The sequence below is a fragment of the Scomber scombrus genome, chromosome 7, assembly GCF_963691925.1.
Source record: "Scomber scombrus chromosome 7, fScoSco1.1, whole genome shotgun sequence".
Classification (NCBI taxonomy): Eukaryota; Metazoa; Chordata; class Actinopteri; order Scombriformes; family Scombridae; genus Scomber; species Scomber scombrus.
In genome coordinates this window covers 20360788-20384189 of record NC_084976.1, presented here as the reverse complement: position 1 = coordinate 20384189, position 23402 = coordinate 20360788, and the positions used below count along the sequence as shown (strand labels likewise).

Here is a 23402-nt window from a genome sequence, read left to right as displayed (position 1 = left end):
GCAATGAATAAGGACATGACAACTCATTTAAACAGGACCACAATGTAAATGTTTTATTGAATCAGTAACTATTTAGATGACTGTTAAAATACAATCCATGAAGAATCAAATAAAAATAACAAAAGGACAAAATAGATCATTCTTCTCAAAAGGCAATTTGATTAAATTGGCACTAAAAAACATAAAGACCAAAAAAATTACCTTCAATTCAGTGACCCGTCTATCCTTTGACCCTGATAATGGATGGAGACATCAATATACTAGCAGGCTCTGTGTCAACCCCTGATTTGAACTCCATAAAGAACTATTTAATCCTCCACTGGAGAGATGAATTGCAACAGATTTCATGGACATAATCCAGATTTATCCTAATCCATCTGAGCACGCTAGTAGACAAACTGAATTATAAAAAATAGCAAAAAAACGTTATAGTTTTTTTTAAAGTAACAGATACACCCCCCCCCCCCCCCCCCCCCCCCCGCCCAAAAAAAACAACAAAAAAAACAACACAAGGCTGTGGCACCTCACTGTTTGAGCAAATGAGTGCCGTGTTACTATGGCTTTATGGATGGATGCAAGTAAAAAATAAGCAAGTAAAAAATATTACAATTTAAAAAATAAAACAAAAGGACAGGCCTGTACATCCATGCTCCACCAGTCACTAGCTCTTTAGTTTTGTCTAAGCTGAGTGTCATTAAATGTTTACAAGGAAGCAAAGACCAGATGCTTAAGACATAAAATCAATAACTAATCAAATCAAACTGAAACGTCAACACATATATAGTACTGCTCTAGCCGTCACCCCCCTCGCCCCCCACAGCCCTTTACACACCCCGATTTCGTCACGGTGTGTGAGTCTCGTCTCGGTGCTGGCAGATTAATTGCAGCTAATAGCTTCTCCACAGGGCGCCTGTTTTACACCAGCTGGGTTTGGGAACCAACAACACAGACAGATAAGACTAGACAGAGGTAAAATGTAATACCCACATATTGTGCTTCTGCTAACCAAGCTGTGCCAGTGACCATAATGTGTACGACAGCTCCACAGTCAATAATGCAAGGCAGTTTAGTGTAGAGACATCCATCTGCTACAGGCTCTTGCAGTGCATTAGTGTATTTCCAAATGTGTTCTGACTTTTATGTAACATTTAGCAGTAAAAGGTATTTAAAACATTGTCTTTGCCTTATCTACAGTTGATAATAATTTCATCATACTCTTTTAAAGCTGTCTGCAACAGATGTGCATAAACTAACAACATTTTGCATCTTGCTGGCTCAAGCGGATCAGCTGAATGCATAGCTGAACCTGATTACGTCATAATAAAAAGAGTACTGGTAACATGATCCCATATAAATACCCTTCAGTAAAAACAACTGATTTTAAAATTCAAAGCAATCAAATGTTCACATTCACAAGTCATCACAGAGCTAAAATAATGTCTCATTTAAGCCTGCAGAAAATGTTCATCCAGGCAATCAGACATACATGCACACATATTTACACACACAAGCACACAACCTAGTCTCCTCACACCCCCTTTTACCCTCACACAAACATAGCGGGTGAGACAAAGCTGTCCCCGCGGTTGACATTGGGGCCCTGATCATAGTCCTGGGGGTCACGGTTTGTGCGCATGTAGAAAGGCGGGACCTCGTTGTTTCCGGGATCATCCCAGCCAGAGGGGGCAGCAGAGTAGTAATGATCCCTGTCCTCTTCACCGTAACCATCATCATCATCATTATGGTGGGCATCCAGGTCCTGCAAAAGTAAAACACGTTCTCCCTCATAAATGGCACTAAAAAGATGCTTTACATACAAGATATAGACATAATCATGAAGTCTTTGTCTGGGTGAAAATTTAATGGTGCACTCCACTAGCTTCTATCCCACAAGCCTCTGCTGCACATTATATTTATGTATATTAGTCTTGATATGATTGCAAGCTCATCCAGTAGTAACAATCTTATTCTCGGGGATGGAATAATAAATAATAAATAAATGCATTTACATGTATGAATTCATTTTGAAACAACAAAAATGTACTTTATTGGAAAGAAGCGATATAATTATTAAAATGTTGATATGATACTTAATTTATATTATAATTATTGTTTATTGTTTATGGACAGAACACAATAGCTACATGTTAAACGTAAAATCACTTATTTCCAATCAAGATGTTAATCCCAAAGATCCCTTAAAGAAGCTTCAAGATGCAAATTTAAACTTTACATTTTTGCTTTTCAATCTAAGTGTTAATTAAACACTGCATTATGCACACACAATATCTGAGGTCTTCATTTTTGGAACAGTTTTGTATTACATTATTCTAAGCTGTTGTCTGAATAATGTTTCAATAATAACTAAATAATGTTTTTTGTAAAAATTATTAGTTTATGGAAATGTTAGACTCTGAATCAAGATGTGTTGGTTTATTTATGATTTAATTTAAGACTTTTAAAGACTTTTTTCCCCCATCTTATTCAACTACTTGCCCTATTCTTGAAGAGCATCCGATTTCTTATTTAAACATTACCAACACTATTGTTGTTGACCCAGTGCAGCACATCTTATTTTTTAATTAAGACTTTTAGTAATGTAGTGCTTTGGTAGTGGAGTGGTTACAGTGCATGCCATGTAATCGCAGCTTTCCTGGTTCGACTCTGGCAATGGACTTTTGCTGCACATCATTCCCCTCTCTCTCCCTGTTTCCTGTCGGCCTCTATGCCATTTACTTACAAATAAAGACCCAAACAAAATAAATCTTTAAAAAAAAGATGGAAAAAAAGGGTTATTGTAATGTTTTGTATATTTATTGTAATCTATAAAGGCACAAAACTAATCAATGGACTATATGTAAGGAAACTGGAAACAACTTGGAAACAACCACTGAAGAAGGCAACAGAGCTTAAAATGTTTCCACTGGTCTGCATATTGCAGTGTGTGAATTTCAAACTTAAAAACACATCATATATATACATTTAAGTTACAACACACACTCTTACCGTGACTGGCTCATCAATCTGGGTATTGTAGGACTGGTTCTGCAGAGGTGTGTCCTCAGCCACTGGAGCAGAACTTGTGATTGTCTGCTTAGGACACACACATCAATCCATATTTTTCAGGAATTAATAAATACCAAATTTGATAGCTTCGCTCACAGCTATCCCTCTGGGTACAAAAACCTGACAGAATTGTCTTATTAATTATAATGTTGTCCTCACAAGCTTTTATCAACAGTGACTCACCCTGTTAGCAGAGCTGTTTGTCTTCTTAGGTGGAGGGGGCTTGTACTTGGGTGGACCACTGAAACACAAAGACACACAGCTGTCGTGTTTACTAAATTGCAAAAATATGAGACATGCTGCGTGGCATTTCATCTAATGGACCAATTTGCAAATAGCACACAGAATAAACACCAGGACACCAGGAAAAAAATAACATTGAAGTAAACTGAGGTTATCCACACATATTTAGTCGCATAGATACTCACTCTCCATTAAGCTTGTTGTTACGGTGTTTGCGGAACATGGCTATGGCTGTTCCAATAATGGCCAAGAGTATAATGACCCCGATGATGGCTCCTATGATGCTGCCTGTGGTGGGACCTTTCTCTGGAAGACGGTTACCTGTGAAAAGAGGGGGCACAGCTAAAGTAATTTTGAAAATACAGCTTTACTTTAAATGCAGTTTTAGAACAGTTTGTCCCAACCTTTCTGTCTTGTAACCTTTAAAGCCACGTCTATTTAGAGACCCATATGTCAGTGTGTCATGAGCAGTTTCATCAGTGAATGTCTCATGTGAAGAACTTTTAAAAGCCAGATGAGATACAACAATCCAGTATTTCACAGGAAGAGAGCAATAATTAAAGGAATAGTTTGACATTTTGTGAAATATACTTCTTCACTTTATGGTGTCAAATTGATATACACAGCCAGCAGCTGGTTAGCTTAGCTTAGCATAGAGGTAGCCTGGCTCTGTCTGAAGGTAACAAAATCTGCCTCCCAGCATCTCTATCTAAAGTTCACTAATTAACACATTACAGCTTGTGTTTTAAATGTGTACAAGAAACGATGAGCCAAACTATTTTTTGCCTGGCAACTTCTCAGAGCCAATAAACAGATGTGCGAGTGATTTTGATCTTCTCTTCTCGCTCCCTGCCAGATAGCAAGTACATCCCAAAATGTCAAACTATTTCTATAAACCTGCATTAAATTACTTTTTTTTTTGCTTTTTTGGCCACTGGTGGCAATGGAAATAAGTTGTGACACATCATAACCTTTTAAGTTGATATGTTGAACTTGTTAGCAAGTGCTTATTTGCACATCCAGTCATTAAACAGCAGCATTATCATTCATTTGGAGTTGTGTTTCTGTCGACATAGTGACTGTAAGTTAAATTTTCACTCTGCTCTAGCTCTGGTTTTGGTCTTCATCAGCTCATGAGGGAAATATGTGGGTCTTTAGCTGCGAAATGCTGCACTATGTTCAATAATTAGTCACTAACTCTGTCTGTTTGCTGGCTATTTGATATATTGTTATTATGGAAAATATCGATTATAGTCGCTTTAAAGAAGAAGAAGGAGGCAGCCATGGGATGTGTTGTAAGCTTCGGGCCTTCAAATGATAGAAAGTCAGTTTTTCTTTCTATGTTTTGTCATCTGTCATATTTTGTTAATCATCGTACGGCCCCCCACCTTTATCTTATGACTTACTACTTAGTTAACACACATAAAAAGAAGTTTATTTACATAGTGCAAGACTGTACGTCAGATAATTGTTAAAAGTTGTAGCACTATAAGACCCATGACTAAGGCTGGCCTAATAAGGAACACCTAATAAGGTGTGTGTGTGTGTGCATGTGTGTGTGTGTGTACATGTGTGTGTGCGTGTGTGTGTGTGTTCACGTGCTGGTGAAGTACAGAATGCAGCTTGATTAGGTTCTTCTTAGTCACATGGGTGATTAAGAAGAACCAGAAGAATCATGCAGAGGTTCCACTAATGAACCATGACCACACTGAACATGAACCATGACACACACACACACGCACGCACACACCGTGTGTTTACTGAAGGTGCAACCGGGCTCATTATCCGCCAGTATTCCCAGGGGATTATGCTGATGAGGGGGCGGTAAAGGGCAGAGAGGATCTGAAGCTATTTGATGAGAACAAACTCTGGTCCTGGTAATTGGATGGGTCATGATTAAATGTTGTTAGTCCGCTAATTACATTTCTCCTCTAACAATAGACTACTTTGAATATCTCCTAATAATTTCCATTCTTTGGAATATACAAGTGTCTTAATGATCACCTCTTTCCCTACTCGTCATTACAACCCATGACATCATCTCTTACCTCTGACCCTGCATACTGTCTTTGGTTGTCCTTTCTCTTTTATCCGTTTTATTGTGAGTCAGTTATAAAGCATTTATCTTAAACATGAATTCTCTGTCATGTTATTGTTATGATTTGGGGATTTAGTTGTACTTGACTAAATGACAAAATGAAAGACAAGAAATAAAAAAAAGGACAGCGTGCATGTTAATCTGCAGAATAACAACAATAATCGCTAAGCTTTCCGGCTCTTTAAAGATGAAATAAAAAGGTTCTATGGTTACTCAAAATTTTTATGGACATAATAAATAGAAAATCTTTTGATGGGGTGAACTGAATTAATTGTGCTGCTTTGGATGTGTAAGTTTTACATATCTGCAAGTAAGTTTCACATTGTTTTTTCCTCAAGTGCAGAAACTTATATTGCACCTATCTTGGGATCAAAACCAACATGTGGTGCCCTCATTGCATCTAAAGTAGTTTTCTGTTTCTGGAGGGGGGACACGCTGCCACGGCACTCATACGTGATGTGGAATATGTGTTTCATTCTCAAGATTCAAATCAAACATGAATTATACATTTCCTTTGAGTACCTTCCCAATAGTGTGCCTGTCAGCTGAGACTATATAATTGGATTAATAAAAAGAAATCATCTCAGCTAAATGTTTTGGATTTAAATAACAATATATTATGTAAAGATACTGTATTTTTCTTTCAATATATTACAAATATTATGGTATACTTATCATAAAAATGAATCAAATGCATTAAATTACATTTTCATAAAATGTATTCCACAGGAAAATGAAATTTTATCTAAGAATAGGTGTTTGCAATATTAATTGTATTGTGATATTAGACAAGATATTTTCCGGGATACTAGTTGGTGCAATATCTTGATATTACTAACATATTTCTTTTTGCAAAAGTTATGAAATGATACTCTTCAATAATGATTACTAATGAATCACTTCCCACCAACAGCAATCTCCAAAATATCAAAAAATAATAGTATTGAATTCTTTGGACAATAATAGATTTTGTTTGGTTAGCATCCCCCAAGACTGGATTTACAGCCAAGAGGTTATTAAAGGTTTTCAGCTGTTTTGTAATAAAATGATGAGAACACGCCGCTCTTATGCTGGAGAGGATATTCAGGATGGTGGCTGCAGGAAATGAAAACTAATTATTCATGCAACAGTCTGAATCTTAAAAAGTGTCTAACCGTGAGCTTGTAAAACATACTTTGTGTCAGCTCAGCCATAAAACACAGACTTTAGGTTATAAAAGAACAAGAACTTTAAAATGAACAATGATAAATAATTAGTCCGTTTTTACAAGGATAGTCATGAGGGAGTGTGGAGAACATTTTACTGTGGCATTTCAAAGTCATGATGGTGTTCAATGGGGATGCAGATTTGATTTGACGAAGACCCAATCCAAAGACACGGACTGGACACAAAGTACTGGCAGACGTTCAGGCTCTAGTAAATTTTCCAACTGTTGCAATTATTTGGCATTAAATGCTTCATTCCTCCTCACATAAAAATCATTTTGACGCAGTATAATCCATCTGCCACATGGTGGTGCTCTGTCTCTATAAAATCAAACCCCTGAACAGCCACAGGGCATTTTCATTCTGAACCTCAAACCTGCCTTGTCTTTCGAGTGTTTTTGTGTTACTGCTTCCTCATTCCAGCGCCGTGCCTGTTTATCATCACACAACCCCCCTCCATTTTGCCTCCCGGGATTTTTTAAAAAACTCTATAGAGGTGTCCCCCCCCCCCCCCCTCCCCCCCTCCCCCCCTCCTTTTGCCTGCCTTATCTTACGGGCGTCATTATCCGACCAATGCCATTTTCATTCAGCAGGTTTCAGGTAGAAAGCTGTTCCTTCCACTCAGATAACCTCTGATAGAGAAGAGAGAGCTGCAGGAAAGGAGGCCAATTTTAAGGATTGAGGTGCGATGCATCTGTGTGAATGACTTGACTTGAGACCGTGCCCTCTGTGTTGGCCCTGGACACCACCCATGTCTTGCACTAATGAAATATCCCAGAATAAGACGTGTGTGTGTGTGTGTGTGTGAGTGTGTGTGTGTGTGTGTGTGTGTGTGTGTGTGTGTGTGTGTGTGTGTGTGTGTGTGTGTGTGTGTGTGTGTGTATACGTGCACTGTACATCTGCTGGGCCTGTTTAAATCCCTGCAGCTCTTTACCAAGGACATACAATCAGACATGCACTTACCCACACATATAGAGTACATTAATACCAAACACACATGCACACACGCTAAAACACAAAAACACACTCATGTACGCACCTACACCCACACAGCATTGTATTAAGAGGCAGATGGCATCCTGTACCGTATCCTCATCACTCAGTCTGACATATTTACACCGACATGCTGGTCTGCAGCGTGCCCCCGTGCCCTGCTGCCTTTCCTTTCCAGACCAGCACCACATGCATACAAAAAGACATATCTACATACATATCTAAGCATCCAAGCAACAGACAAAAACACCCAACGCTCTATAAGTGGAGAGGAGCCCTAAGGCAACCAGCAGCTGCATCTCCAACTGAATCAAGTGGTGTTTTGCTTTACTGTGAATGGAGAAGTCGTCCACAGTTGAAACTCAGTTAAAGGTCAGCTCCCTCCCTCTGAGCAGATCAATGCAGGGGCCATCCAGTCAGATACACATCTATCTCTACCTATATGCGAGCCCTCCTTCGTTCACACTTGCCTTCCTGGCCAGCCAGTCAACCATAGACCACCACTCTCCCAAGGGGCACCGAGGAGGAGGGAGCGAAGGGAGAGGAGATGAGGCTGGATGGTTGGCTGAAACTGTCTGAAATTACCACAGACCTACTTCAGCAAAGTCGAAAATACCAGCGGAATCTCTGGAGCTTTTGAGATGCATGGCTGAATTCCGGCTGCACTTCTGCAGCCATCGGCACGAGTTTTTCAGTTTTGCCTCTTCTCTTAATTTCTGTCTAAAAAATACTTTTGCACATTGTAAAAAATTTCAGTAGACAGATCAGTGCTCCTTAACAACTAAGTGCATGACTCACTGAAGTAAAAGCTTAAACGAGGTTGGAGTGCTTTGCGAAAGAGGATTCATCGAGAGATGAGTCAAGGAGGGACGACGGGGTCCAAACAGCAGTGTTTGGGAGGGTGACATTAAGGAGAGAGAAGGTGAGAAGAGAGGAATCAAAAGAGAGGAGGAAGAGCCAAGTGAGATGAAGGCTGTGATTAAGAGGCTGGCTTCAGATAAGTACAGAGGGATTTCCCGGCAGCTGCCTGCAACTGACTGATCACATGCTGAGGGGATGAAGGACAGAGCGGGAAGACAAAGATCTCACATCCCTCTCTTTTCCACTCAATCCCTTGTTCTCTCTTCCTGTGTGTTTACGGCTCTCCCCAAAGGGATTAAGGTTAACATCGCTGGCCTATTCTCAGCTCCCCGTACAGGCCTGGCTTTTGCTGCATTTATCTCTGCCTCCTCTCCTCTTCTTCTATCCATCCCTCCTTCATTCCCATCATCCCTCTTTCCTGTCATCCTGCTCCATCACCGGTGTAATTTGGGATTCGCTTGTCTGGCCTGGTAATACAACAGCACAAATCTGCAGCTTCTCCCTGTGCATCTCTTATCTCCTGTGCCTAACGAGTAGAGATAAGCCTGTTTTTATTACCCTCTCTGACCTCTTCCACAAATCTGTGCAGATAGACACACAGCATGTCACAGAAAGCCCACTAACAAACCTTAAACTCAGATATTTACATCCTGTAGAGTCCTGTAGATGCAGTAGAGAAAAAGGTTCAGATATAGGTGAGATTGGTCTTGGCTTAAAAGATTAGTTGGTCACTGGCAAAACAATCCTTCTCTAGTTGAGATGAAATTCATTCCTAATGGGTTAGCTTCACTTAAAAAAGAACAGTTGACCAAAATATCCAAAGCCTGAGGCGTCCTGTTGGCTCAGTGGGTTGCAGCCTTAGCCATGTGGTGGTTACGTTATGGGATTGTCTCACTTGTGAATTGTGCCGTGTGTCATCGTTCCCTCTTTTCCTCCCTCATATCTTTTAAGTCGCTCTCAAGTATGCTTTTCAGCAAAATGAAAAATGTCTATTTAATTATATAAATCCACAACGTTTGATCACCCCACCACCATAATGTCTTTGAAGGAGCAAACATTTCTTTTAAATTTAATATTCCCTTTTAATGGCAGCAAGTTTTTCCTTGTTGTTTTTGAGATGTCAGTCGAAACTTAAGGTCTTCCCTTAAGTTTGAAATGTAACGAGACAAACCAGTTTCAGCTGAAACTCGAGCCTTTTAGTGTCTTTTACAGAGAACTAAGCTGAGAAACAGGCTACAGAGCCATCCGGCATAGAAAAAAACACAAGGCTACCCGGTCACAGCAGAAAGCCTGGAGATGAGATTAGGACAGAATGAATTGATGGCCTCTGAAAGAGATTAAGATAAAGAACAGTACATGTAATCTCATTGCTCACTAAGAGAAAAGAAAAATCCTAGCCTTTAGATTTCTGAGGTTAAATTGGTAAAATATACACCGCTATCCATCTACTGATGCATTCACTCAGGTTGAGCTGTGCTTACACCTGCCTACCACCCTGGTAATACAGTAACCTAATAATCAACTGCATAGATAACTACACAGAATAGAGTGAAGGAAATAAGGGAGGCGGAGAAAAAAAGGAGAAAGAAAAAGAGAAAAAAAGAACAAAGTAAAGGTTGTGGCCACACTGACAGGATACATACATGAGTTGCAGGCTGGCCACACACATCTACACCTCACGCACACACACTTAAATTATTCACAATCAATGCAAGTGCTACAGTGTTGAGTGGTGCAGCTACTTCTGACATTAATTTTATGGCAGTTGAAGACCTGCTACACCCTCTACCACAATCACCGTCGCCATCACTGCCATTTACTATTCACTGCGCTCATGATGCCATTACAACTCATTTCAGCACGAAGCAAATCAGATCAAATTGATTGTGCTTGTTCGGACAACACAACTGGTTGAACAGCTCCGGGAGGACAGACTCTACCAATCTGACAGAAAGAAATGCTGACTGAATTTTATGTGTGTGTGTGTGTGTGTGTGTATGTGTATGTGTATGTGTATGTGTGTGAGAGAGAGAGAGAGAGAGAGAGAGAGAGAGAGAGAGAGAGAGAGAGAGAGAGAGAGAGAGAGAGAGAGAGAGAGAGAGAGAGAGAGAGAGAGAGAGTTTTCGGTTTGGGCAGATCAGTGATGCCGGTCATTTCTAATCTACTGTGATTCCAGAGCTTTACCTCATGTATTTTAACCATTTTAGGATTAAATTCATGTCACCACCACTGTGACTGGGTGTACATACAGAATTGCAAGTGTGCATATGCGTTATGGGTGGGCGATATAACAGAACGGCTAAAACAGTCTGATAAGTTCAGAAAATTACTTTCTGGTTATGCAGCCTTTTGAACCAGGAAACACTTAAGTCATATCTCATATTACAATATCCAAAATCTAAGACGGTATCTAGTCTCCAGGGCACATAATTAGCACCAGCCAACAGCCAAATACTGGTAAAATATGCAAGTGGCTGCTGGATTTGCTTCACTCACTAGCCAAAAAGACAACAGTAATCTATAAAGTGGCTTGTAAAATTCGAACATTCATTAGCCATTTGGCCGGTGGACAGAAAAAATAATTCTGCACCCTGTCTATCACAATATCGATATCATATTGATATATTGCCCAGCCCTGGTGCGAGTGTAGGCAAGTGTGTGCATTTTGACATTTTAAGAAGCTGTGTGGTATATTAAAACTCTGCATGGTGTGTGTGTGTGTGTGTGTGTGTGTGTGTGTGTGTGTGTGTGTGTGTGTGTGTGTGTGTGTGTGTGTGTGTGTGTGTGTGTGTGTGTGTGTGTGTGTGTGTGTGTGGCGCTGCTCTCCCTCTCCCTCTCTGGGGAGACAGTGTGTTCCCTGCCACAGTGCATCAAAGCACACTCAGTTGCCTTGGGAGAAGGCAGAAACTCTCTCTCCTTCTCTCTCTCTCTTTATCTCTTCCCTTCCTCCTCCTCTCTTTTTCTCCCTGCTCCATCATTCCCTCTCCTCCATCTCCCTCTCTCTTTCTTTCCCTCTCTGACAAGGTCGCTGTTCGGCTCTTGCTGTCTCCCAGTCAATATTTACAGTCCACTTTACACTGGCACTGAGGTGGTCAGCTGCAGCCAGCAGAGAAAGAGGGCTTGCATTAGCCAAATGTAACTGTCCACTCAGGACATGAATGATCTGGTGTACTACAAGGACTCTGTTTCTCCTTCTCTGTCTGTCTGTCTGTCTGTCTGTCTGTCTGTCTGTCTGTCTGTCTGTCTGTCTGTCTGTCTGTCTGTCTGTCTGTCTGTCTGTCTGTCTGTCTGTCTGTCTGTCTGTCTGTCTGTCTGTCTGTCTGTCTGTCTGTCTGTCTGTCTGTCTGTCTGTCTGTCTGTCTGTCTGTCTCACAAACAGAGAGACAGAAGGCTAAGAGACAGAAGGCTAAGAGGTAATACGTGTAGCTGCAAACAGCAAGCAGATACTTGGCAGAAAAGTTACAAGTGCTCAAAAAGCACAGGTCAGATTGTTCTCACATTCATGGAAGCACATTAAATTCTCAATCGATTTTGACACTTTAGCACTGAATATCAAACACATTAAAATAATTATAAATTACAGCACTGTATCAAAACTGAAGTGGGGATATCAAAATGCAACATGTGTGCTGCATATATATTTTACGTAATGTTTCTTCTAAATTCTGTAATTAGGGTTCAATAATGCTTGATTATACTATTTTCTGTCTTTATGTTCAGACAAATAGATTATTTCAAGGAATACATTTAAAATGCAATCTGTGATCAACTTCAGGATTGGAACCACTTACAAAAAACTACAGCGATCATTTAAATTATGACAAATATACAAAATGTAGTTTAAGACAAAGCCTTCAGTTAGAGCTGGATATGATATGATATCATGATATATCAAATGCATGCAAAGATTACATAAATAAATTATTTGATGTCAAGAGTAATTAACGATGTTATGTTGCTAACCATTATATCAGAGAAAAACTTAAATAATTGATTTTGTTACTTTCTTATTACAGTTTGCTTGGAATCATTTGGAACAATCCCATAAAACAATATCACAAAATGATATAATACTACTCAGTGGAAAGTTAATTAATCATAGGATTACATTTACGCCTATCCCTCAAACAAATCAAAGTTGGGAGGAATGGTTTGACATTTTAAAAATGCACTTATTGACTTTCTTGCCAAGAGTTACATGAGAAGACTGATACCACTGTGTGTCATGTCTGTGTGTTCAGTACGGAGTTGGAGCTGGGAGATCAGCAGCTTTGCTTAGGATAAACCCTGGAAACAGGGGCAAAGTTAGCTTGTCTCTGTCCAAAGGTTTAGAAAAAGCCTCTAAAGCTCTTTGGTTAACATCCTTGTGTTTAATTAGTACAAAAACAGACAAAATGACAATTAGTAGATTTAATATGAATTACACCATGTAACTGACAAGAAATAGTTCAATCAGGTAACAAAATAAACCAACAAATGTAATTTTTATGCTTGTGTTTGTGTACTGATTTAATATACATAATAAAACATGTTAATCATTGAGATGTAGATACTGTACATGGGTAAGCAGTTTTTTGAAGTTTGGAGCCAGGTTAGTAGTTCCCTGCTACTTCTCAATGCTAAGCGAAGCACCTCCTAGATATAAAGCTCCATACTTAATGCACAGACTTGAAATCTTTTCATTTAATTCTGAGTAAGAAAATGAATTAGCTCATGTCCCAAAACGTCCAACTATTCCTTTAAGAGTTAAAATGAGAAACTAGAAAGGTTTTTCATATAACAGCAGCTGTCCTTCATGTCTATTACATATGACACAAGAAAATGTCTGGAAACCTGAAAGTAATCAGGTAACCGCAGTAATTTCCTAAATCTTAATGACTATTGATTATAATTTAAAATGAGGTAACTATCAGCCGTCATGGAAACGGACTTTAAAGGTAACCTCATCACCCTGGGTTAATATTGTAACTTATAGTAAATGTTGCAATCTGAGAATATCCAGCTGCCTATTTTACCTCATGATGCCTTTAGGCCTCCCATCCATCTTGTCGCCCTGCTTTTTCCACTCTCCTCACCGCCCCCCCGCCACTCTCTCCTCCACTACCAGTGTCACCGTGGCCTTGAGGCCAGGCAGGCAGGAGCAGCTGGTATGTTTACCTGCCCTCCTAACCACTGCTAACCTCTGGCTAGAAGGGACTCTCACCTCATTACCCACCACTTGGCTACACATAAAACCCCTAACTCTGCTATCCTCTAGATTTCTTCCCTACAGCCAGGATGCTACACCGTAATAGCTTCTGTGTACTGCAATCCATTCAGCAGCCTGCTGTGCAGAAATGTTAAGATAGGAGGGGGTGAAAAAAAAATGTGTAGGACTTGGCTACCGCTCCTTCCCTCCCTCTTTCTCTAAAGCGTGGAGAGTCAGTGAGTTCCTTTTCTTTCAACGCTCGCCGACTTGCATGAGAGTGCTCTTCATGTCGCCCTCCTACCAAGTTCCTCACACAGACTGCCAGAGAGGAAACAACGCACAGAGGAAGAGACAGAGATAGAGAAGGAGGGGAGAGAGTGTACAACATATAGGAAAGAACTAACAGAATAGAAGATTCAAGCTGGAGGGTGGAGAAGTAGAAGATATTTAGAAGGAAAAGCAATTGAAGAAAATGAGGAACCAGCATGGGTGGGTGGCACAAGAAAAGCTAAAAATGTCACATGCTGTCAGCTTGATAACATGAAACTAATGATCCTCATGCAGAATTTGTTGTTTTTTTTAGTGCGGGATAATGATTTCCTTTCAAGCACTGTTTACAGTGTTTGTACCTATTGTATTGTTGACCGCAGAGTAGGCAGTCTAAAAGAGCCTCATGGAGTCCTGAGAGTGCCATAGCTGTAATAGGGCCCATCTCTCCCTCAAACTGCCTCTCATCAGCCACTGATTAATGACACACAGAGCCATAATGGCCCTGCGCGACCTCTACATTCATTCACTCTCCTCTTCATCCCATGCCCCTGGAGAGAAACCACAACAATATGAGCTGTCGAGACACCCGAAAACTATGCTCTCACCGAACTCGAATTCAAACGCTCATTAAGAAAGACGTTTCCTCCATTCCCATTCAGTTATGCACTGCCAGCGGGAGCGGGTGGACTCAGAGACAATAGAACACAGAAGAGATGGGAAGGTGGAGAAGAAAGCATTCAGAGTTCAATTTATCTGTATTGGAATAAAGAATGATTTCATTAGTGTTTAAGTGTGGTTGATTGGCTGCTTGGCATAGAGTGCTGATGATTTATTCATTTGTAGAGAGGCTGCAACTTATATTCTGGCACATTTTGTAAGCACACACACTCTCTACACACAAAATCTGTGCTTCTGTATATAAATCTAAGGATAAAAAAAAAAAACTATTTTGGAAACCAGACGTGTGTACCTCCTTTGATTTCTGCAACTGTTGTGCATGTATCAGAATTCTCGAAGGTCATCATTGTGTCTGAATGTGTGCAGCTCTGTCAATTATACATCACTCTACAGTGCTGCTCTAACTCACCGGCCAGCGCCTTGAATTTACAGACACAGAAATGTGAGCATGCATGCTGGCAGGCACACACGTGTCAAGGCCTTCCACAAGCACAAAAACACAAGTGCACACAGGAATCAACATCCAAACTGACATGGTTGCTAATGCATGCACACAGATGCAAATATTCACATTTAAGGACACGCTTTAACTCTCACATGTCACGGATGAAAGACATAAAACTGCCATACATACATCAAACAGAATTACACCAAGTAGCCTGCGTTAAAAACCCTTGCAGCATCAATAATGAATAAATCTACATTCTCATCCTCCGCCTTGTACTGAATGCACTGAAGGCAATGCCACTGATCTCATTGTTCCAAACCAAAAATGGTTGCAGGCGCAGGTTAGTTATTGGAAATGCTCTTTTATGCACTATTCATCTGACTATGCATGCATTACCAAACTCCTCAATCTCCTCCACCTCTCATTTTTGCCTGTTAAGATCCTCCTGCCCTCCCCTCTACGTGGGGGCGTCTGTTTATCAGTACGTGTGTTAGTCTGTGTGTGTTTCACAGCAACAGTATTTATGTTCTGTATTTGAGAGTGTGTGGGGTAATCAATAATGTTTCAGTGAAGGACACTTGGGTGCAGATTGAAGCCCAAATCCAAGCCAGCATGAAAGACAACATGACAGAAACACTTGCTGCTCAACCTGAAGGGGCTCAGTGTGACATCTACCCTGGCTATTGTCGAGATCGCACACACACATGCACACGCACACGCCTGTGCACTCGTAAGACTGTCTTCAAATACAGTTAAAAAACATTTACACACTTCTACATCAAAGCGGGCAAACTAATGAGTTATTGACGGATGAGTCCACACACACACACACACACACACACACACACACACACACACACACACACACACACACACACACACACACACACACACACACACACACACACACACACACACACACACACACACACACACACACACACACACACACACACACACACACACACACACACACACACACACACACACACACACACACACACACAATGAATAACGGACGTGACCAGCGTCCTTGTCACAACTGAGCAGTGTGTGCTATAATGTGTGCGTACACATGTGCACGTCTGCCTGTGTGTGTGTGCGTGTCTTGTGTGTGCGTGCATGGCAGCACTGGGTTGACTGTGTGTACACAAGTCATTATTAGAGGTTTAGTGTGTGCTCACCAGTCAGTCAGGCTCCAGTCAGAGGAGTCAGCTTAAGGGCTCATAGCAGCTCCCTGAGGAGACACTGAATACCATCAGCCGTTTAAATCCATCCATGACCATTTTAAATATGCAGCACACACTCACTCCATTTTTAATAAGGGCTCTAAGCAAGACAGAGGGAAAAAAGGAGAGAGAAGAGACTGAGACAGACAGAGAGAGAGAGAAAGAGGGGGGCAGACTGAGGAGCAGGGAGAGGGACAATGTAAGGGGGAAAGAAGGAGAGCAGAGTCTGTTGCATTGATTTCTTGGCAGTTTGGCACCAGCCATGATTCGCCTGCAAAAGCCACAGATGTGTCAGAGCCAGTTAGGCACGCAAGAAGAGAGGGAACACTCACACACACCCAACACAGTCACATACATGTACACATACAGAGCACATGTGTAGTAGACAACACACACTCAACAGTATGCTCACAAAAAGAGACTAGATACAGCGTACAGTCAAAGCACCTGCAAGTGTGTGTGGATTACAAAAACACCTGTGCGAAAGGAGCGGGTAACAGCCGGGGATGATGCAAGGGGGTTTTGATGCCGTTCTGAGGAAAACCAGGCATTTCTCTCTGAAGGCAGAGACAAAAATAGATACTATTACACACACCTGGGCAGTAAATTTCTCCTTAATCCCTGGCTTAACTTAGCTCAAAAAGCTGTCTGCTCTGCTCAGCTTTCAAAGCACACCTGACTGTGTACGGGTCCATGCACAGCCCAGCGGAACAGCAGGGAAGAGTCGGATGTACATTTTGATCTGAGGGCGGATGAGACATTAGGATCAAAGTCAGGGACTGGGGAGAATCAACTGATCTTAGCTTTGAATCTATGAGCAACCTCCAGACAGACTACCTGATTAGCAAAGCATTTGTGGCCTATATCTAGCATGAAAAGTTGAGGAAATATTGATGATAAACCCTGAGGCAGAATTGTATCTAGGTCCTGTTATAGCTCAGGATGAGACTTACTAACATCAGGTCTAAGAGTCTGATTCCCATTGGGGCCACCTACGCAATACTGCAATGAACTTTAATACACAAGTCAAATATTAACACAGAAGAGAAATATTTGCAAGTAGTTATTTTCTATAGTTTGTTAATACAATGACGACTATATTTTGTTTGTAGAATTGTTTATATGAATAAATACTAATGCAAACAGTTATTGCTTGTGATTGGCATATTTAAATCCATTAATTTACTTGTTAATCAAGTTAGAAAAAAACTATACAACTAAATAAGGTGAAAAGTCTTTGATAAAGTTGGTTCTGTGTGTTTTAAGCAATTTTCACAGCAAACAGTCAAAATGAAGGTGGCAAATAAATTATTTCATTATGGATTAACCTATCTATTATTTTCTCTATTAATCAATGATGTTTTAAAGCCGTAAAATGTCAAAACTATATTAAAAATGTCAATCATATTTTCCCAAAACTGCTTGTTTTGTTGGACTAACAACCCCAAACCAGACAGTTATTTATCACATAAAAAGAAGAAAATCTGAAAATTCTTCCAAATTTTAAGACTGGAATTAAGTAACTTCTTAGTTGTTGTTTTTTTTCTTTTAACGGCTCAAAATAGGTTTTGATCAATTTTAATTGTATGTAGATTGGCAAATCCATTGATCATTTCAGCTTTAATAACAATAATAACACAGTTTACATAGTTTTTTAAGCACTTCTCAGTTATACATTTAGATGGCACAGTTCAAATGGATATTTTAAAGAAATAGAGGGATACCTACATCTATGTTCCATATACATTTATTACTGTCTACATCTTTTTTTTGTTGCCAGTTAAATTAATGATGGAAACGACAGGTGCAAGTTGCACGTATGTGCATAGCACTTACCACCTTTTCAGCAAATCCCACACGTCAACAGTGTTCACTCAGCAGGAATGATGTCATTCTCAGCATAATAGAGCAGCAGCTTTTTCCTAACTTCATTTCCTGGCGCACACACACACACGCACACACACGCACACACACACACACAGGATCAGTCTCTCTTGCTCCAGGTGACAGGTGTGTCACAGCAGCATGGCAGAAACCTGGCGATCCCACCTGACAGACTGAATGACCGGTTAGTCAGCTTGCCGGCTGACTCACTGACCGAGAGCGCTCACTCACCGCCATGCCAGCTGCATTGTGTAAACGTGGGGCTATTATCAAAAGAAGAAAAGGGTGAATGTGTCACACTCGGTTTACACAGAGATACGTGTGCAGACGCCCTGACACACAGACACACCCCTGCGCCCTAGATGTAGATTAGACATGGTATGTTTATTACCCTCTGTGGCCTAGACGAAACCAGTCCCGAGACCTCCGTTCATTTGGCTGTCAGTAAAGACACAATAAGACAGTCACACTTTCTTTGACGTGCCACTGTGGAATGTTAATCACCACAGAAACCCATTATCTTCACATCCTCTCATTCCCTCCCTCCATTTGTCTTCCTCTCCTTTTAAAACCTGACAAACTCATTGCTCGTTACTAGAAAGTACCATTGTTTCATTGAGCGCACATGTAGAGGGGAGACAGAGACATGAGGCAGAGGAGATAAGAGGAGAGGAAGCAGAGAGGGGAGGCCTGCCTGACTGCTGACATAAATTGGGGATCATAAAAAGTGTCGTCCTGGAATTAATCTACGAAGAATGAATAAAGTGAAGTACCGCAGGGAGAGGTGTGTGTGTGTGAGACTGTGTGTGTGTGTGTAAGAAAAGGGAGTTCTCTCTGAATCCATAATGAGGACACAAGAATGAAAAGAAACGTGAAATACATGACTTTCAAATGTATTCATGAAGCTTGATGCTTGATGATGACTGTTCACAATCGTATGTGCGAACATTTATTTATGTAAGCGTATGTGTGTGTGTGTTGGGTATATTATGCTTTATGTGTGTAAGTGGGGAGATGTGTGTGGCCGTGCCTCAGCTGTTACAAACTCCTTGCCTCTCTTTCACTGCAGCGCCTACAGGAACTGCCACATACATCATGAATTTTATGCATAAGGCTGAATGTCAACATTGATGCATAATTTTTGCAGTAAAATGCTAAATGTCACCAAACACCAGGCTCTGTTTTCGACTGACGTCTGGGCTCACTTCACCAGAGGACGTGCTTGCAGCCAGCAGTCGCCACGCCAGCCGTCACACCAGCACCGAAAGGCTACGACTGTACTATACGCAGTTGTGGCAGGAGTGGCAGAGTAGGCGACAAGGGAGATTGGGGGACAAGGAGGGTAATGAAAGCAGATATGAAGAAAAAGGGAACAAGACAACATTTTTGATAGAACCAAAAGAGAACTGGTATCCTAACGCATGATGTAGGAAAATAATGCTCTTATTCAATGTTGACAGCAACATACATTTGCCTCAGCTTTTTATTGAAACTATATGATGTTTATAATCAAATTAAACATTCATTCACAAGGCTCAATGTTTTCTATGGCCTTACAATTCCATCACCTAAAAATACTCTTGATTTCTTGTACATCATTTTATTAACATTTTCACAAAATTCAGACTGACACATTTAGTCACTGAGGAACTGCACTAGAATTTCATATTATGTTCTGAGAGTTCAAGGTTTGTTTGGGTGCACAGCATGAGCTTATAAAGACTGACCCACTGTTGGGACAGCAGCAACAAGACATTAAATATTTAAGACTTGGTTCACCCAACTTATGAAAAAACATGTTGTTCCACTAACCACTCAGAGAGTTTGTGAAATTTATGATATTCGTCTCCAGACTTCTGCCACCACTCCATGACACTTCAGGTGAAAAGAAACGTAAACATTGAAAAGAAAAATTAAACAGTGATATTTTCGCAAAAGCAGTGTCCCTGTGACTTAGGGTTACCTACAGTCCTCACTGTGAATAGTTGTCATGGCGACTATTTATTCAATGAAGAGTAGTTCTATTGAAATCTGTGGATCCCAGAACCTGGAGAAATAAATCAAAATTATCTGCATACCACTAGAGGTAAACAAGAAAATGTTTCTTTAGTCACGCTGTCGGCATGGCTCTGAGAATGCCAATGTCAGTGTGTTGGTCCAAACTGAAATACACAAACAACTTTTGGATGCACAGATGAATCCAAATGACTTTGATTATCTCTGACATTTCCTCCAGTGCCACCAACAGGTTTGTATTTATGGTTCTGAGTGAAATGTCTCCACAACTATTGGAGGTGTTGCCATGAAATTTGGTACAATCATTCATGTCTTTCATTAGAAAGTTAACTGCAGTAACATTGGTGATCCACTGACTTTCAAGTATTGTCATCATCAGGTCATACTTTTAATTTGTCTAATATTTTGGTTTAAATTAATGGTTCCCATCGGTCTTAGCTATACTTTGTGTTTGGTGTTAATTAGCCAATGTTAACATGGTGGCACCCTAAACTAAAATGATGAACATTATTTCAGCTAAACATCGACATTGTTAGCATTAACTTTAGCAGTGCTGATGTTACAATTTAGCTTTAAAAAAGCATTGTTGTAGACTCTCAGTCTCATGGCTAGTGTAGTGAACCAACCATTCAGCATTGTCTAATGTGTCTTTCATTGTCCTTACTACTATCCTATAGTCATTCCACCCCTCCACCACACACACACACACACAGGATGTGAGGACAGGAGGAACAGGGGATAGCGAGAGAATAAGTAGCCAGTGATGCAGATATATGACTTAAACTCTTCCTCCAAGGCAGGAGACCACCAGCTGTGCTCCCCAAATGAAAAACCACACTATTAATATGTATGTGGGTAGCTGGCATCTCGTATTTTAAACAACATGTGTATGGAGACACACTAAAACAAGGGGGGATGTGCATGCATGCACACACACAAAAAACTCACACGCTCCACCAATAACAGGCAGCAACAGTTATGTAAAGAAGTTTGATATTCTTGAATTTTAAAGTGCCGGGTTCGTGCTTGTGACCTTTAAGGTTGAAGGGGTGAGTAATGAGGAGCGGGGCGACTCAGCCAGGCCTGCCTGAGAGGCTGCCGAATGAAGGATAGGAATCGAGGGATGAGTGAGAGAGAAAGAGAAGGAGAGAGAAAGGAAGTAAGAAAGAAGAAATATGAAGGCACTGTCATCTCCTTTCTCCTCCCTCCGGCTTCCCCAGCTGTTGTTCTCTCACTCCCTCTCTCGATCACTTTTCATTGTCACTCATCCCTCCAATCACCCCTAACCACTCGTGCTGCCCTCCTCTCCGCTGCCCTCCCCTACCTCCCTCCCTCGTGTGTGCTTTCTTTCTCTCATCTTCTTTCCCTCTCTTTCTCCATCCACACAAATGACTCAGTGAAACAGGTCAAGTGTTACAAAATTCCCCCTGCAGCTCAACCTGCCTAATACAAGGCCTGGCTCATTGCACCAAGACAAGTAATACGCTGCCTACTCACTGAAAGGGGGACTCACACACATATACACACACACACACAGGCTACCACCAACAACAGTGTTCACAAAATGCCAAAATAATTAGCACATGCACACCAATTCTAACCAATAAACATCAAAAGTCATTGAACTACAACCATATTGGCTATAGCCATACCATTTATCTATTTTTATTCAATATGTTAAGAGCTGCAACAGTTAATCGATTAGTTGATATGATTAGTAACTATTCTGACAATTGAATAATAATTTAAATCATTAAGCAAACATTTTCTGGTTCCAGCTTCTCATACAGTATGTGACAATTTATAGTTTTTCCTTGTTATATATCAATGAATTTAATATTATAAGGTTCTGGGGTTTTTTGCATTTAAATCTACATGGAAAAACATCACATGTGCATGAATGTGTACCACAAAAATATTATTGTGCTTTCCTTGCTGCACAAGAAGAAAAACAGTAAAGCCAGTGTAAAAATTAAACACACACACCGCCTCAATCTCTTTTTACCGCTACCACCTACCCACACTAATGAATAATAGGCGACAAAAAACCCTGAAGCACCAGAGCAAAAGTGGTATTAAGAGGAGGACAGCAGAGTAAAGGGCCTTAAAATAGGATAAATGACCGGGAAAAAACAAACTCAAACACACACACACAAACACGCTACCCTTTCACACAGACAGACACACACCATGACAAACCAGCTGCACAGTTTGCAAGTGTGTTTGTTCTGCAGGCAGTGTGTTGTGATACAGAAATGTAACAGCTCCATATATCAGGATAGTAGGAACCTATGGAGGATAAACGACCTGCGGGCAGTACCTGGACAGTGTGTGTAATACACAGATAAATAACTTGCCACTGAACTGGGGGCCATGTGATGACATGCAGACCCCCGCAGAGAGCATGCAAAGCACCACGCCAAGTCAACAAACGAGAGAGACATGAGGATCAGACCAGAGCACGCACTTGTTTATAAGAGTTTTGTTTGTCTGACTCTTCAGGGAATGACGGTCGTTTGGGAGGGTAATGACTTAGGAAATCTGAAATGTACTGGAACATAAATTAATCAAAATCTGAGTCCTGCATTCACGCACGCTGTGAATGCTCAATGCCATCTATTTTGCAGCTTATACCCTGTTGTTAGCACACAACAAAGAAGTTCCAGCTATTACACACACTGTACAGAGCATAATTCTCCGCTGAGGTTTCCGCCTGTTAAAAGCCGGCTGGTCAAATCTGAGGTTTGAGGCTGGGATAAACCAGTTATTGCTGTCACCAAAACACATTTGTGAAGGTGATAATCGTTTTGTGTTTATAAACATTTCACGTAGGGCTCATGCGATGGCAAAAGCCAAATTTCAATAAGATTTAATTTCCTCCTCTTAGATAAGACCTTTTGTCCGTTCAAGACTATTTTATTCCATCACTGCCCCAAGCTGACAGTTAAACGGACAGGGGATGGTGCAGTGTAGCTGTGCATCGCATTGGCAATGCCGGGCTATTTTCCAAACTCTCTCTCTCCCGTTCACACATTATACACTGAAGTGCACTTCAACTGTGAATCTGGGCCGTTACCCATGATGCCTCTGCTGTGGGCTTGAGTGGCAGGCGACACTGCTGAAATCACTGGGGACCCTGGAGAAGAAGAGGGGTTAACAAGGGGCCAAAGACATACATTGGACACCCAGCAGGTGCTACACTGTGGTCACTGATCACCACAGC

At 40.9% G+C, this 23402-nt stretch overlaps 1 protein-coding gene across 1 annotated transcript in view; it reads right to left on the bottom strand.

Annotated features, from left to right (window-relative positions):
- Nucleotides 1-503: 503 nt before the first annotated feature.
- The window catches only part of si:ch73-22o12.1 (nectin-2), an 80055-nt gene continuing 57156 nt past the window's right edge, over nt 504-23402 (bottom strand). The window contains exons 7-10 of the mRNA XM_062421806.1: nt 3495-3630; nt 3250-3307; nt 3007-3090; nt 504-1759 (exon numbers count right to left, since the gene is read on the bottom strand). Coding sequence (XP_062277790.1) covers nt 1547-1759; nt 3007-3090; nt 3250-3307; nt 3495-3630 — 491 coding nt within the window. The 3' untranslated portion in view covers nt 504-1546. The remainder of the gene's footprint in view (nt 1760-3006; nt 3091-3249; nt 3308-3494; nt 3631-23402) is intronic.